This window comes from Pipistrellus hanaki (assembly GCF_964339955.1).
Source record: "Pipistrellus hanaki genome assembly, chromosome: 7".
NCBI classification, from domain to species: Eukaryota; Metazoa; Chordata; class Mammalia; order Chiroptera; family Vespertilionidae; genus Pipistrellus; species Pipistrellus hanaki.
The window spans coordinates 56163816-56180603 of record NC_140509.1 but is presented as its reverse complement, the minus strand read 5'-3'; the positions used below and the strand labels follow the sequence as shown (position 1 = coordinate 56180603).

General features: G+C 34.1%; 1 protein-coding gene across 2 annotated transcripts in view; it reads left to right on the top strand.

The window, feature by feature from the left end:
- The window catches only part of REV3L (REV3 like, DNA directed polymerase zeta catalytic subunit), a 135497-nt gene that overhangs the window by 86966 nt on the left and 31743 nt on the right, over positions 1-16788 (top strand). For both annotated transcript variants that reach the window (XM_084889867.1, XM_084889868.1), the window contains 6 exons: positions 2796-3706; positions 5739-5818; positions 7116-7241; positions 12168-12360; positions 12719-12830; positions 16338-16453. In XM_084889867.1, coding sequence (XP_084745993.1) covers positions 2796-3706; positions 5739-5818; positions 7116-7241; positions 12168-12360; positions 12719-12830; positions 16338-16453 — 1538 coding nt within the window. The remainder of the gene's footprint in view (positions 1-2795; positions 3707-5738; positions 5819-7115; positions 7242-12167; positions 12361-12718; positions 12831-16337; positions 16454-16788) is intronic.

Here is a 16788-nt window from a genome sequence, read left to right as displayed (position 1 = left end):
TTAAGAAAGGATTGGAAAAAAGTAATCAATCAATATAGGGTAGAAGTTCCCTTCACTCTAAGGACAGAAATATACTTCCCCAACACACTGTTCTTGCTTTGCTTAATATCCCTATGTGGTCTTTAATATGAATGGGACTTTCTCTTTATTTCACTGCCAGGATGTATAAATGTCTGTTCCTTTGACATTTGTTTCCATTATTTGGGGAGCTTTGTCTTTATCAGTAGGCATGGTATATTTTTTAATTGAAGTGTTTTTTCTACTTCAACCTTATACATCTTTTTAATTCTTAGTTAACATACATGTGCTAGTCATTAACTCTGTATCGCTGAATAGTTGTCATCTAACTTTGACAGTTGTTATACAGCTGAAATAGAAGGAAGACAGTCATTATTTTTGAAAAAACAATTTTGTTTTTTTAATCTATGTATTTATTATAGAAAATTTAGGAAGTATAAACTTACACCATTATCTACCTGTAATAATCACTAATAATATTTTAATGGGTTGTTTTAGATTTTTTAAAATGTATACAATTTTAATTTTATTCTTTTATGAAATGTGATCTTATTGTAGTCACAATATTATATCCAGATTTGTTCATTTAACATTATACATTAACATTAAAATTAGCACACATTTTCTAAATTTATGAGTTTCTTTATCATTTTAATGGCTGCATAATATTCTTTCGTGTATATTATTGTACTGAAATGTCCTTTATTTTGCACTATAGATAATTATGTGATTAATACCTTCTTTATAAAGCATTTCTTATATTTTGGAGTTTTTCCTCATAGCCCTAAAAGTAGGATTACTCTGACTATTTAAGAAAGCTGAATTTACCATACTTCATCATTTTAAATTTTGGTTTCCTAATGATTTCTGTATTTTAAATTTTAAATATTTTGATATTACATTGGATATGGTCTCATGGCATACTCATTTCCTTCAATAGCAATAATTCTTTTAATTTTTCATATAGCTGGGAATTGAGTACAGGGAAGGCACTAGATTCTGGTTAAGTAGTATATCATTGTGAAAACTGTTCATAACTGTGGACTCATTAAGAAAATTCACAGACTACCCTGTTTCCCCGAAAATAAGACAGTGTCTTATATTAATTTTTGCTCCCAAAGATGCGCTAGGTCTTATTTTCAGGGGATGTCTTATTTTTCCATGAAGAAGAATACGGTACACATTTATTGTTAAATGAAAATAAAGGAAATTTATTACCTGTATACGGTACTGTAGTACAGTAGTTTTCAACACAAACCAGACAAACTGTGAATCCTACAGTATCAAGAATTTACTCATTTATTCAATGACAATCATGTCATCATCTTCTGGAACATCATCACAAAAATCCAATTCCTGAATTTCCTGGTGAATTTCTTGTGACTCCATTTCTTTCAGAATCAGTGGACCAAATCTCTCATGGTTAGCAATAGCATTCTGAGACAGAGCGTGGGGGGGGGGGGGGGGGGGGGGGGGGGGCTTATTTTCGGGGGATGCCTTATATTTCACTCGGAAACCTGTAAGTAGGTCTTATTTTTGGAGGATGTCTTATTTTCAGGGAAACACAGTAGTTGAATGGTTGTACCTTGAATTAAGTAGTTAGAGCCAAAATCTTTCCTTCAACTCCTGCTTCTCCTTCAACTCCAAGTCAGAAAAAAAAAAAAAGAACTCTAGTTCATTGAGTTTTGTCCAAGGAATGACCAGGACATTTGGGAAACTATGACCAAAGGAAGAAATTGAAAAAACTAAAAACTGTCTTTTACTCATGAAAAACATGCCTCACAAAATAGACTTTTTTTTTTTTTTTAATGTTGCTGCAGGAGGCAGAAATAGTACAAATTGATATGTTAAAGAAAGGGAGAGGTTTAGTTTATTACTATTGAAAACTAAAGTAAGCTACCTTTTAATTAGTGGTTCCCCACATACATATACATTAGTAGCATTTAAGTTATGCATACTGTGGGCTCTGCCAACCCCTAAGGTTTTTGTTAATGTTAAACCTTGCCATGTAAAGAAAGAGGAGGAAGAATTATGGTAATTTACTTCAATTATGAGTGATTTTTTTAAGTTTAAGGAAATTTGAGAGGGCAGGTGGGCACAAACATTTGTTTGAACTTACTGGCTCTGCTAAACTACTATAGATAATAGAGGATGTAGAAAGAGGCTATAGATTAAATTCAGGAATATAGTCTCTGATGAAAAATTCCTGCATTGTTTTTATTTTTATTTGTGGTAACAATAGGAAATTATTTAAAATGAGTAAGAGGAAAGGAATCTGATGAGTTTGTGCCATCTCCTTGGAGAAAAGAAGACTTCGTGCACATACAACAACAACAAAATGCTTTCTTTTTCTAATATTAATGATGATTTTTCCCAAGGAAATCAATTTAGTGGTCCTATGAGGAACGCATATTGAGACTGCACAAAATATATGTATATAGGGGGGTATGGAAAGGGAAGAAAGAGATGGGTATTTTTAAAAATATTTTTAATTGATTTGAGATAGAGAGGAAGTGGGAGGGAGAGAGAAAGAAAATCAGCTGCATCTTTCACCTACCCTGACTGGGAATCAAACCCACAACCTGAATATGTGCCCTGACTAGGAATGGAATTGGTACACTGTACATTGCTAAACCAAGTGAGCCACACCAGCCAGGGTGAGATGGGCATTTTTAAGACTACAAAAGGAACTTTAAAAATCTCTAGGATAGGGAGCTAAATATTTTGGTAATTGCTCTTTGAGACAAAATATTTGTTCTAAAATATGTTGTTTATAGGGAGATCGGCGGACGGCTTCTCATGGTAGAAACTCGACTTCCACATGATCTAGCTGAATTTGAGGGAGACTTTTCATTGGAAGGACTTCGTCTGTGGAAAACAGCATTCTCGGCAATGACTCAAAACCCAAGGCCAGGGTCACCCTTTCGTAATGGCCAAGCATTTGTCAATAAAGGATCAAGTAATAGCCATAAAATGGTGGAAGATAAAAAAATTGTAATTATGCCTTGTAAATGTGCCCCAAGTCGACAACTGGTTCAAGTATGGCTTCAAGCCAAAGAAGAATATGAACGTTCCAAGAAACTGTCTAAAACTGAGCCAGCTGGAGTTGTAAAATCTGCTGAGAACTTCAGCTCTTCAATTAACCCAGATGACAAACCTGCAGTGCCTCCAAAAATGGATACAACTCCACATATACTCCCCACTACAGCACATACCAAGGAAGATGTTGATAATTTTAAGATTGCTTTACAAGTTCCAACCACAGGATACAGTCAAACTGCAAGTGAAATTCAGATGCTGCCACCAGTCGTTTCTACAAATGATCCTGAGAAAGATGAAGATGATGATGATGACTACTATTCTAGTTCTAGCTCCCCTGATTCTCTAGTAATTCCACCTTGGCAACAAGCAGTATCCCCAGATCCCAAAACATTGAATGGAGATGACCGACCCTTATCAGCCGTGGAGGAACTATGTTCCCTGGCTGTGGAGAACCTCTTAAAGCCAGTAAAAGATGGTATACAAAAAAGCCCCTGCAATGAACCTCGGGATCTTGTGATATCTCCAATTAATGTTAGGGCAAAAACTGGGATATGTGATTCACTTTGCCTTCATAGTACACCAATTATTCAGAGAAAACTTCTGGAAAGGCTTCCTGAAGCAGCGGGTCTTAGCCCTTTGTCAACAGGTAAGTTTCTAAATAACAGATTTTAATAGCTGTTCTTCAAATATTAAAATGAAAACAATATTAGACTATGTTAATGAAAATGAGGGCTTTTTTAATGAAGTCTTAGCTCACTAATGAGAGTATTATTATTTTATCATGTCTCAGAAAAACATCACGTGGAAACTTTCATAGCTTTCTGCTGTGAACTCTACATATGCCTTCATCCTATCTTCTCACTTCTGGGTGAACTAAAGGAGCCCTCTAAGAAACCTCACCTTCTCAACTTGATTTTTCCCATTCCCATTTCCTCTTTAATATATACCCAAGTCTCTCTTTGAACTTTAAAACAGAAATAAAGCCAAACAACTGCTTTAACCTTAAATTCTTCAAAGCCAAATTTTTTAGAAGATTTCTAATATAACAATTTTATTTCTTTACCTTGTACTCATTTCTCCAGATAGAATCTGCTCTAGCTGGATTCTATCCCCATAACTTCACCAGTATGGCTCCTGCAAAGATTCTCAGTAACCTTTATGTAGCTAAAGCCCATGGATGTTTTTCAGTCTTCCTATCACATGCCCTCTAAGCAGCCGTTGTCCTATTGGCCACTCCTTACTTCCTGGAGCTTCTTCTCCCCTTGGCTTTTCTTCCTACTCCTGTTTCTTCCTAACTTGCTTTTTTTTTTTTTGAAGTTAAGCTCACATTCTCAGTTATTATCTAAATGTTGGGATTTATTAAGGCTTAGCTTTCACTTTATTCTTTTTTATATATATATATATTTTTATTGATTTTTTACAGAGAGGAGGAGAGAGGGATAGAGAGTTAGAAACATCGATGAGAGAGAAACATCGACCAGCTGCCTCTTGCACACCCCCTACCAGGGATGTGCCCGCAACCAATGTACATGCCCTTGACCGGAATCGAACCTGGGACCTTTCAGTCTGCAGACCGAGGCTCTACCACTGAGCCAAACCGGTTTTGGCTCACTTTCTTTATTCTTTACTTACTTTATATTCTCTCCCTTTGAGCAGGAATATCTAATTCCTGCTCATAGTATTACTGCAGATAATGCACAAGTTTAAATTTCCATTCAGAACTCAATTTTTAAGCTTCAGAACACTATCCCCCAACTGCTTATTTGGCATTTCTACTTGAATGCTCAAAGGTACCATAAGGTCAGTATTTTCTAAAGTCAGTTCATGATCTCACTGCATGCATTCACTACCAAACATCTAACACACATGCCCACACACAGAAATTCACCTGGTCCTCTTTAAATTTTCCTCATTGAATAGTACCACCATCTCTGTTACTGAGTTACACAAGTCGGAAACATGGGATTTATTTTTTACACCTACCTGTTCCTAATTCCCTCACTGTCCAGCCTGTGGTTTCCAGTCTATTACTACAAAATCCCGTGATCTTTTAGTTTTCTAAATTACACAGATCACTCTACCATTACTGCTACCACTATAACCTTAGGCCAAACTGTTACCATTGCTCACCTAGTTTCCTATAGTAGCCTTCTTTTCTACCCTTTGCAATTTCTCAGTCATTTGCTCAGTAGTTGGAAAATTTCCACACTTAATACTATCCCATCTTTTTGTTCCAACTCAAAAAAGCCTTCCTAACCTCCTGACTATATAAAAATTCCCAATTGTATTCTCTTTTGTTGTATTTACCCGTTATAATTTTATCTTTCTATATGTATTTGGTGAATGTCTGATTCTCTCTAGACCCCCATGAGGATATAGACTGTGTCTTGCCCTCATCATCATAAATCCTGGACAAATAAGTCAATGAATGAATTAAATGATTCCCTAAGATAATGAGTAAGGAATAAAACAGTAATTAAAATGTAAATGTTTTTATTTAAAATACAAAATTTTTAAAGTTCTGTTGATGGGCATCAGAAGATTGAATTGGTTTCGCTAGAGAATTTATAGAATAATATTCACAAATGTTACTTAAGAATTTAGAACAACAAAAAGTTTTTTTAAACAGAAGCATGCAATTTTGATATAAATATTAAATAAGAAATTTCTTTCTACAGAACCAAAAACTCAGAAATTAAGTCATAAGAAAGGAAGTGATACTGACACTCGTAGAAGAATATTCTTAACACAAGCAAAGGTAACTATGCTAAATATATTTAAAGATCAGTGGGAGATCCAGTGTTATTCTTAGATTTCAGTTAGATAATTGATAACTTTGTGTCTCAATTTTTTAAAAAAATTTATTATATTTTTGCATCATTTTATTTACATCTTTGAGACAACAAGAAATTGCCTGATTTTTTTTTTAGTTTCTTTTTGTTGTTGGGATCTAAAAGATTCTTATATATAAATACAAATATTACAGAGAAAGTGAATATGATAGCCAAAATGTGGATTATGAGGATACAAATACATTAACTGATTACTGGCAATATCAGAACAGTCCAATGACAGCAGAGCTCAAGTAAGTGATTTTTGATCCCACCAAAAATATATCCTTTTTCTTGGTTTATTACTTTTTTTCTTAAATATAACATTATTAATTTTTTTTCAGTTTATGTTACTAAATAACAAAGAAAAACATTATGATTGAAACTCTTCAAAATCATAAATATCTTTATTCCAATACTAAAAATATGGTAAAACTTAAAATATATGGTTATATGAAAAAAGTATACATTACATATGTATCTTTGGAAATATATGATAGAAATCACTCCCATATTATCCAGTTCTCATAACTATCATGAAAGACATAAGATATATTTTAGTGTTTCTATTTGGAGATTATAAACTTTTTAAAAAAAACTTTTCTTTTTAAAGCAGAATTGTTGAATTACAGGCTATTTATTTTAAAAACAAGTACCAGAGGATTGTGAACATAAATGGTTTATGGATTTGGAAATCAGAAAACATATTTTTTAGAAAAAAGAAAGATTATATTCTTTCTAAACCCATAAAGATTATTTATGTTTTAACTCATCTTTCAGACACATGGTATGTTAGGGTAAAATACAAATCCAAAATTTCAAATCTTGTTACAAACTAGCCAAACTTGTTGCAAATACCTTGTTTGCTTGTCATATTTCCAGTAAGGGTGAAGATAAATGTCCATGTGGTATAAATGTGAAATCTATACAAGACTATTATTTTCAATATTTGGGGCTTATAAATCAAAGAACAACATATGGTTTACTTTCAGATTATATCAGATATTTCTACATATATCCAATTCTGGTCATTTGAATTACTCGCATGAAAAGAATGTTAATAAAATACTTATGGCTTCTTTTTGGACTTAAAGAGATATTATTAGTTTATCATATATTACAAAACACATAAAGCATATTATTTAAGTAGGAATAAGTAGTCAAAATAAAATGGTTGCTTATTTATTTTTTCTCTGGCTATGTGTTGTTTTTGTTTTTTAATAGAATCAATTTGCAGCAGTAAATACCCCAAAGAAAGAAACTTCTCAGATAGATGGACCATCTTTAAACAATACTTACGGTTTCAAAGTCAGCATACAAAACTTACAGGATGCAAAAGCTTTACATGAGGTAAAATTGCAACAGTAAGGACACATTCACTGTTTAACTCCTATGTTTTATGCCGTGGAACAAGTATGGAAATTTTTTATTGAGAAAGTAATACATTGAATTCTACACCTGTTAATCATTCTGTTCTTTTAATTCTTACTATTTTATGTATTCATACATTTATATGAAATAAGAGAAACTCTTAAAGCATTCATTAGTTATTAAGACTGCTATGTGGTTTCACAACTTTCATAAATCTTCTAACTGAAATTTAGTTTATAGAAGCTAAAATTAGAAAATAGTTTTTTAACTACTAGAAAATCTCTTATTCTGGATTGTTATATTAGGATGTGATATCACATTAAAAACATTTACTTGTGTTTTCTATTAGTTTGGCTCAATGGATTAGTGCTTGCTACAATTCATTTGTTCATATAATCCCTATATAACTCAATTACTTTCACTGCACAGGCCTTATGCCAAAGACTAAGGGGTTGTCTTTAAAATGTACATCAGTCACAGGATAGACTGGAGAATATGTCTGAGTCACTATAAATTTATCTCTTAGAGAAAGCACAACTCAAGAATACATATTTGCCCAGCCAGCATGGTTCAGTGGTTGAATGTCGATCTGTGAACCAGGAGTCACAGGTTCAATTCTCTGTGAGGTCACATGCCCGGGTGGCAGGCTTGATTCCCATGTGGGACATTGAGGAGGCAGCTAATCAATGATATTCTCTCTCTCTCTCTCTCTCTCTCTCTCTCTCTCTCTCTCTCTCTCTCTCTCTCTCCTGCTCCCTTCCTCTCTGAAATAAATTTAAAAAAAATACTTTTTATAAAACATATTTGGCAATAAGGTGAAAATTAGAGTATATTTTTATTGCTTATACTTGTGCTATCAGTATGGTGGCCACTATCAATGTGGCTATTGAGAACTTAACATTTGGCTTATATGTCTAGGAACTGAATTTTAAATTTAATCTAGGTTTAAAAACTAATACTTGACTCATTTATTAGAAAACTTTTTTTTAAGCATGTTTGGAACAACTTAGGAATGTGAAACTACTTTTTCAACTGTAAATTTTATGATACTTAAATACAGTTCAAGTATTTTCATAAAAAATTTAGCATCCACATTGAAATTTGCTATAAATGCACACTAATTTTGAAGTCATAATAGAAAAAAAGAATGTTAAATATCTCATTCATAACCACTTACATTGATTTCAGATTTTAAAAGGTAATATCTTAGATACATTGAATTAAATGAAAATATTTCTAAATTAATTTAACCCATTTTTACTTCTTTTTAATGTAACTACAAGAAAAATTTTAAATTACATATGTGATTTTCATTGTATTTTTAATGGATAATGCTGGTTCTATGTCTTTGCCTTGAGATCAGAGAATTCAGTTTTTTTTGTTTTTTTTTGTTCTAAGGTCAATTCTATCTTAAACTGATCTAAGGCTTGGATAACCATAGACTTAAAAAAAAAATTTAAGCCCTGTCCTCGTTTAACCCTAAATTTGAACTAAGAATTGTACATTTTTAGAATTAGAATATAGTCTAACTTTCTAAATATATATTTGTACATTTTTTCATTCAACTTTACTTCCTGCTTTATACCTGGCCCTATTTTACTCCCTGAATCTCAGGTAAATTAATTAATAAATTCAGGAAGACATATTTTATCAAGTAAGAGTCCAAAAATAGAAAATTAAAATACTTTGTTAAAATGTATTTATTAAAGCAGATTTAATAGATCTTAGCAAAAGGATTTGTTAAATTTGATTACTCTTTTATTATTTGAAAAACATACATTTCTTTTTATACTGTTACTTTACTCACATTACCCCATTTCAGAATCATGAGACCTCTTAAAGTTAAAATCACTTGCTCATAGCGTCTTCCCGACACAGGCTTTCTTCATCTCAAGGCACACTCCAAACAGCCACCTGGTGGTCAAATTAGGAACGAACCAAAAAAAAAATCTCGGCACTATGCTTTTCCTTTTTCTAGAAATTGTGCTCATGGCAGTTTTCTTGTTTTCTATTACCATGGACTAATCTTTCCCTTCTGCATATACATTTTCTTTTCTTTTTAAATATATTTTATTGATTTTTTACAGAGAGGAAGAGAGAGGGATAGAGAGTTAGAAACATTGATGAGAGAAGCATCGATCAGCTGCCTCTTGGACATCTCCCACTGTGGATGTGCCCGCAACCAAGGTACATGCCCTTGACCAGAATCGAACCTGGGATCTTTCAGTCCGCAGGCCGACGTTCTATCCATTGAGCCAAACCAGTTTCGGCTGCATATACATTTTCAATGCAGAAGAAAAGGGTTGTAATCCTTGTCCCCCTTTTCATTTCTCTTTTTTCTAGTTACACTAAGTAAATGTCTCAGACTCTTCTTTCTATAGGTTTAAAAAAAACACCCCTAAGATCAAAATGCATTTTATATCAAGGAATCGAAAGGCAACATTTGAATCTGAAATTTGGCCTAGTAAATAAATTAGTAAACCTCCCAGATTCTATTGACCTGAAATTTCTTTAGTCATCTTCATAACCTTTCCACATGTTGATTTTTTTCCTAATTAAACTGGGGTTTTAGGTTTTGTTTTGTTTGGGTTTAAGGAGAGTTTCCCCATTTTACATTTTTGTATATATTGAATTAATACTTGCTTATTTTTTTTTTTTTTAAATAAAGCAGTCCTGAAGAATATACACTTAAAAGTTCTTTCTCCTGAGTTCCTCCAAATGGTTTTATTTTTATTTTTTTTTCTAATCTTGGGTTTTTAAAAAAATAGAAACAGCAACATATTTCTTAAGGAAAGTGGTGGATTTCTTTTATTCCTTATATCTTATACATGCATGATTAATGTTTTTTTTATATTTTAAAAGGTTCTTATGAATTTACTAATAATTTACTAATGAATTCATGTAGTATTTACATGTACATGGGAAAAATTCCAACCCATACAAAAAGATTTATAATGAAAAAGGAAGCTTTCCTTTCACCTCAGACTAGCAATCTCCTTTCTTATAGACAATAAGCAGATCTATGTTGTTTTATCTTTTTGCAGAGATTACTCATATGCTTAAACTTTAAAAAATAAATACATATATTTTTATTATTTCAGAGAAGAAGGGGGAGAAGGAGAGAGAGATAGAAATGTCAATAATGAGAGAGAATCACTGATAGGCTACCTCCTGCATGCCCTCTGGGAATCGAGCCCGCAAACCGGAACCTGCAACCTGCAACCTGGGATGTATCCGGGCCCAGAATTGAGATGTGACCTCCTGGTTCATAAATCGATGCTTAACATTTCTTACACACATGCAGTATAAGCATATAACACTCACTGGTTCTATCAAAGATTAAAATATTACAATCTTTAGCGAACATTTACATGCATATAATTTAGCTAAATGTATGAATATATCTGCAGGATCTATTAAGAGTAGAATTGCTGGATCAAAGAATATGTTTATTTTTAATTTTATAGGTTTTTTTTTTTAATTGTCCTCCAAAGGAATTTAACACATTCTATTTCCATAGAATAGTGAGAGCCTTGCATTTATATTTCTTCAACAATTACCATGCAAGATACAAACAAATTACAAATCCTTTATTAAATACACTAGAGGTCCTGTGCATGAAATTTGCATTGGGGTGAGGGTGTCCCCTCAGCCCAGGCTGCACCCTCTCCAGTCCAGGACCCTTCGGGGGATGTCCAACTGCCAGTTTAGGCCTGATCCTGGGCATCGGCCTAAACTGGCAGTCGGACATCCCTCTCACAATCCAGGACCTAACTGCTCACCTGCCTGTCTGCCTGATTGCCCCTATCTGCCCTCCCCCCCCTCCGCTGGCCTGGTCACCCCCAACTGCCCTCCCTGCTGGCCTAGTCACCCCCAACTGCCCCCCCATCAACCTGATTACCCCTAAATACCCCCACTGCCTGGTCACCCCACGCAGCCTGCTGTTCGGTCGTTTGGTTGCCCCTAACTGACCCCCTGTCAGCCTGGTCACCCACACAGCCTGCTGCTCGGTTATTTGGTCGCCCCTCACTAACCCCTCCCTGCCGGCCTAGTTGCCCCACGCAACCTGGTCAGTCGTCCGGTTGCGATGGTTGCTTAGACTTTTATATATATGGAAAAGATTTGAATAATTGCCAATATTGGACTGTAGTCTACTATTTTTCCATTGCCACATATATGTACTTTGCTGATATGATTATGGCTGTAATTTCAGCTATAATCATATTTGTTTTTCCTACACAGAGTTTTTACTTGCTGTGTCGTGATTTTAGAAAGAGAGCCAAGGATTGCAGTTAATAAAAGTTTTTTGGTTGATCTCTTCCCATCCACCCTCTGTTACCTTCCCTCTGACATTCGACATTCTTGCACTATATGTCAGAGAAAATGTGCATGAGCAAAAATCTGGCTGTTGTGTAGTTGATACCTTAATATTCTTACGATTTTTCTTTTCAGGAAAAACTATAGCAATCTGCCTAGTACATATGAAAGTCTAAATTTAAGTAGCCTCATGTAGTAAAGAATAAGGAATTCAAATTTTAAAAATCTTTTTTTTTTAGTTTGAACTATAGGTAAAACTATAGTTAACTATGTAGATAGTAAAAGGTAACAAACTTGAATATACACCTACTTGGATTAGTCATTTAAACAGAAATTGAGAAAATATGTATTGACATTGAAAAAAATTCTAAGCAAATTTTCTAAAATAAAAACATGAATTAATTTAATTTAATCTTAGAAGTGAAGATTTTTAGCTTTGATCTGTAGAGTATTAAACTGTGACTGTGTACTCTGTGGCCATTTTTTTCTGTAATTTTACATATGTATTTCCTTGGAGTTTTAGTGAAACATAGTTTTTTCAGCATGTCTTAAAAGTGTTTAAAAACATATTTTAATTTTCTTTTATAGATACAAAATCTTACCCTCATCAGTGTGGAGTTACACGCTCGAACTAGACGAGACTTAGAACCAGATCCTGAATTTGACCCAATCTGTGCTCTGTTCTACTGCATCTCATCTGATACTCCACTACCAAATACAGACAAAACAGAACTCACGGGTGTAATAGTGATTGATAAAGACAAGACAGTCTCCAGTCAAGGTAGTGTTCATTTTTATTAGTTTATACCTGTTCCTGTCTGGAGTTCTAAACCAAGCCAGTGTAAGGAACTTCTTTCTAAATTGCTGAGACATAGGAATAAGAAGTGTTATGCATAGCTTTATCTTAGACTTATTATATTACTCCAATAATTGTCAGGAGTCAGGAGCAATCCTATATAATAAAAGCCTAATTTACTAAGTGTCCAGTTGTCCATTCAACCATTCAAAGTGTAATATGCTAATGATATGCTAAGGCCGCTCAACCACTCGCTATGATGTGCACTGACCACTGGCAGACAGTTGGCCGGTCAATATTCCTTACACAGTTATATATAATATACATTCTGTTTATTTCTTAGATATCAGATATCAAACCCCGTTACTCATTAGATCTGGAATTACAAGACTAGAAGTTACCTATGCTGCTGATGAGAAGGGACTTTTTCAAGAAATTGCAGATATAATAAAGAGGTACTGTTTTGTATTTTTTTATTTTTCCAGTGTTTGTTCAGAGAATACTTTCATCCTATTTTGGTTAATATAAATGAAGGTCAGAAAAAGAGAGAGAATGCCTCCTTCCTGTTGAAATAGGGTTATCCCTGAGAAGATTTTGCCCTCACTTCCCACTATCTCCGTCAAGTTAGGAATTGGAAAAAGAATATTTTATCCTCAAGATTGAGGGGTCAGTGAAGGAGATATTAGCTTAGCCTCTAGCTTTCCAAGTTAGATTTTAGCATGATTTTTTTATGCTAAAATAGGCTTTTCCATGGAGACCAGCCACCATTTCAATAAACTTGTTTTTTTACCCTAAGTAAATGTTTTCTGAGCTCTAAACAAAACAATATTTCTAAAAAGCTTTGTAATGCAATTTGTTCATAAATTTAAAAAGTGGATCTTTTTTTATTTTTTTTTTTTTTATTAAATTATTATCTGTGTACATATACCAATGCCTCCCCCCTCCCAGAGATGCCCTCCCTCCCCAGAGTTTTGTGTCCTTGGTTGTACTTATATACATGTATACAAGTCCTTTGGTTGACCTCTTATCTACCCCAGATCTCCTTACCCTCCCCGCTTTAATTTGACAGTCTGCTTGTTGCTTTACTGTCTTTATATCTGTCTTTTGGTTCATCAGTTTGTAATGTTCTTTAATATCCATAAATGAGTGAGGTCATGTGGTGTTTCTCTTTCATTGACTGGCTTATTTCACTCAGCATGATGTTCTCCAATTCCAGGTTGCTGCAAATGATGAGAATTTCTTCTTTTTTATGGCAGCATAGTATTCCATTGTGTAGATGTACCATAGTTTTTGGATCCAATCATCTGCTGACGGGCACCTAGGCTGTTTCCAAATTCTGGCTATTGTAGATTGTTCTGCTATGAACATAGGGATGCATATATCCTTTCTGATTGGAGTTTCTAGTTTCTTGGGATATATTCTTAGGAGTGGGATTACTGGGTCAAATGGGAGTTCCATTTTCAATTTTTTGAGGAAACTCCATTCTGTTCTCCACAGTGGTTGCACCAGTCTGCATTCCCACCAGCAGTGCACGAGGGTTCCTTTTTCTCCGCAACTTCGCCAACACTTGTCATTTGTTGATTTGTTGATGTTAGCTATTCTAACAAGTGTGAGATGGTATCGCATTGTTGTTTTGATAAAAAGTGGATCTTTTGCATTTTCTCAAGAGTAGTATTCTGGGTAGCCAAGGACTCTCTTATTAAATGTTTCACTTTTCCAGTTACTTAATATTTCTGCCATTGCAAGCTTTAGATTTTTAAATGCCAAAATCAGGCTAGAAAATACACTCTGAATCCTGATGTGTGGATAAAAGCTGTCCTTGAGCATGTTGTTATACTCAATCCTCTCTGTAGTTGACCTTTTGTAAAATTTAGTTGAACTTTATAGTGGAATTCTTGTAAAGCCTATAAAACTGAAATTATGTTCTGATATTCTATGCACTCAACGTCTGACTGTATCCAAAATAGGTTAACATAAACCATTTTGAAAATTGGAAAACCAGAAAATGTTTTCAACAAAATTAAATTAAATCTCAGAGCATCAAAAATGATATGCTAGTACCGACTACATTGGGGAGGGGGAAAATGATGTATTTTTAGCGTTTATAGCACTGGTGACCGGATGGATTCCCATCCATTTGAGTCTTGCCATTGTCAGTCCTACCGTTTATCTTCTCACAGAATTTGTCATGAACATGTCAGATGCTTTTGTGCCCATCCTTTTATTTCTTCAAGCAGCGTAGCAAAAGGAAAATGTAGTTTCTGTCAATACCATTTTTGTATGCCAGCACAAATCCAGTCATGTCCCTGAACTCCTTGTGCTTTCTTCTCCTTGTTAGATATGTTTCCCACAACAAGATTACTTGCCAACATAGTGAGTTTTCTCAATCATGTGCAAGTGCAGTACTTCTTAAAATGTCTATAACTAGAGTTATACTAGTCATTAAGGAAAAAATGCAGTAAAGTAAAATACAACTAACTTTTGATTCTTACTCCAAAGATCATGATTATTATAAAGAGGGGGAAAAAATGCTAAAATATCAACATTTCAATTCTGTAATGTTCTTTATATTATTAGTTCAAACAAACCCCTAAAAGCTTATTATCTCAGGCAAGTTAATGTATCTCCAAGCTTTAGTGTCCTCATCTGTAAATGGGTAATGGGTAGGACAGTTAAGCGAGATAATGCACAAGAGGCTCAGCCTTATCAGTACTTTTAACTCTGTGTGTAACGTGCAGTGTTGGATGCTAGATATAAAGTTGAATAAAATATAGATGCATACTCAGGGAGTTTTATTAACTTTATTTTTCCATTCTTAATATTTACTCCTCAGATGGCAAACACAAAAAATAGTATAAAGCAATATTAAGCAAGTAAAACTAAATCTATTATCTTCTTGTCACAATCATTTGTCTCTTTCTATATTTCCTTGAACTGTTAATAATTTTCCATTTTCCCAAACTCCCTAATTTAAATATAAGCTTTGATCCCTCCCTTTTCTCTTTTCTCTACATCCATACAATATATCTTATCCACTTAATCTCAGGTATTTCTCAAAATCATTCCTTCTCTTCCATGCCAATTGCCACTGCCCTAGGTACAGCCCCCTCAGCTCTCATCTGTGCAGATGTTGGTGCTTCTAATTTGATAATTACTGTAGTTTTTGCTCTCAATTTATGACTGTAATCAGTTCCTCTCTTCCCCCCATGTTCTTCCATGGTAGTCACCATGGAAGTCATAAGAGGACCCACACGAGGCTCTTTCTGAGTTAGATGCAGATTGTCAGTTCAGTTCACCAGTGCAACTCAACACAATGAGGAAATTTTCTCCTAGTTTCTGATGCTTATCTTTCCCACATTAATCTCTTTCCTTTAATATTTCAGTCTTCCATTAAACTGAGTTACTTTCCTCTTAAGTTTAGAGGACAAACTTGTCATTACTGAGGCCTTATTTCACGTAAGGACCAGGTAGGTCATTACTAAAATCAAGTGAGAAATGGAAGACATTTTTTATTTTCTTTCTCAGCGTTAAAAATATTTAAGTCAGTTTAGGTTAGAGAGATAGAGAAATGGCAACAGAATGATCTGGGAAAATTTTTTCAGAACACAGTATCCACACATGCCCTCACACTTCATCCTGCCCCTACCTGCATTGTATTTTCAATCATACCCTCTCTCGTGTACTTCACCTCTCACCCCAATTTCTATCAGCCTCTTTCCCAAGTCAGATCAAATAAATACACAGTCTAAGTGAAAACAGTACTTGCTTTATAAAAGTAGCATCAAACAAAGAACTTCTACTTGGCCAATTCCTTCTTGTACAGAAGTTTTGTAGGTGCCACTGTATCATCCCCATTGAGAAACATAGAATATAGACTTTTATTTTTATACTTTATATCATGAAGAAACAATTCTTCTGGTAAAAGATTTCAATGTGTGGTCCTTTTTTGATTCCTTCTGTAGGTATGATCCTGATATACTGTTGGGGTATGAGATTCAGATGCATTCCTGGGGTTACCTCTTACAGAGGGCTGCTGCCTTAAGTGTCGACTTGTGTCAGATGATATCTCGGGTGCCAGGTATGTAGCATTGTGAACGTTTTATGGGTCAACCACAGAGCAAATTACGAAGTAAATAAAGACAAGATGTTTAAAAGTACTATTGTCCTAGCCTAATGTTTAATATTAAATTTTTAAGTTCTAGATATATCATAACTCCATTATAAAAAATTTTAAAAATCAAGAAAAGTAAAAGAAAAAATATCCCAATCGCACTGCTACACACACACACACACACACACACACACACATATATGTATGTATATGTATATGTATATACAATGGTATATATATATATACCATTAGTATTTTTTTTTCTTTTCATCTTTTTTCATATACTTGTATAGGTTTTTATT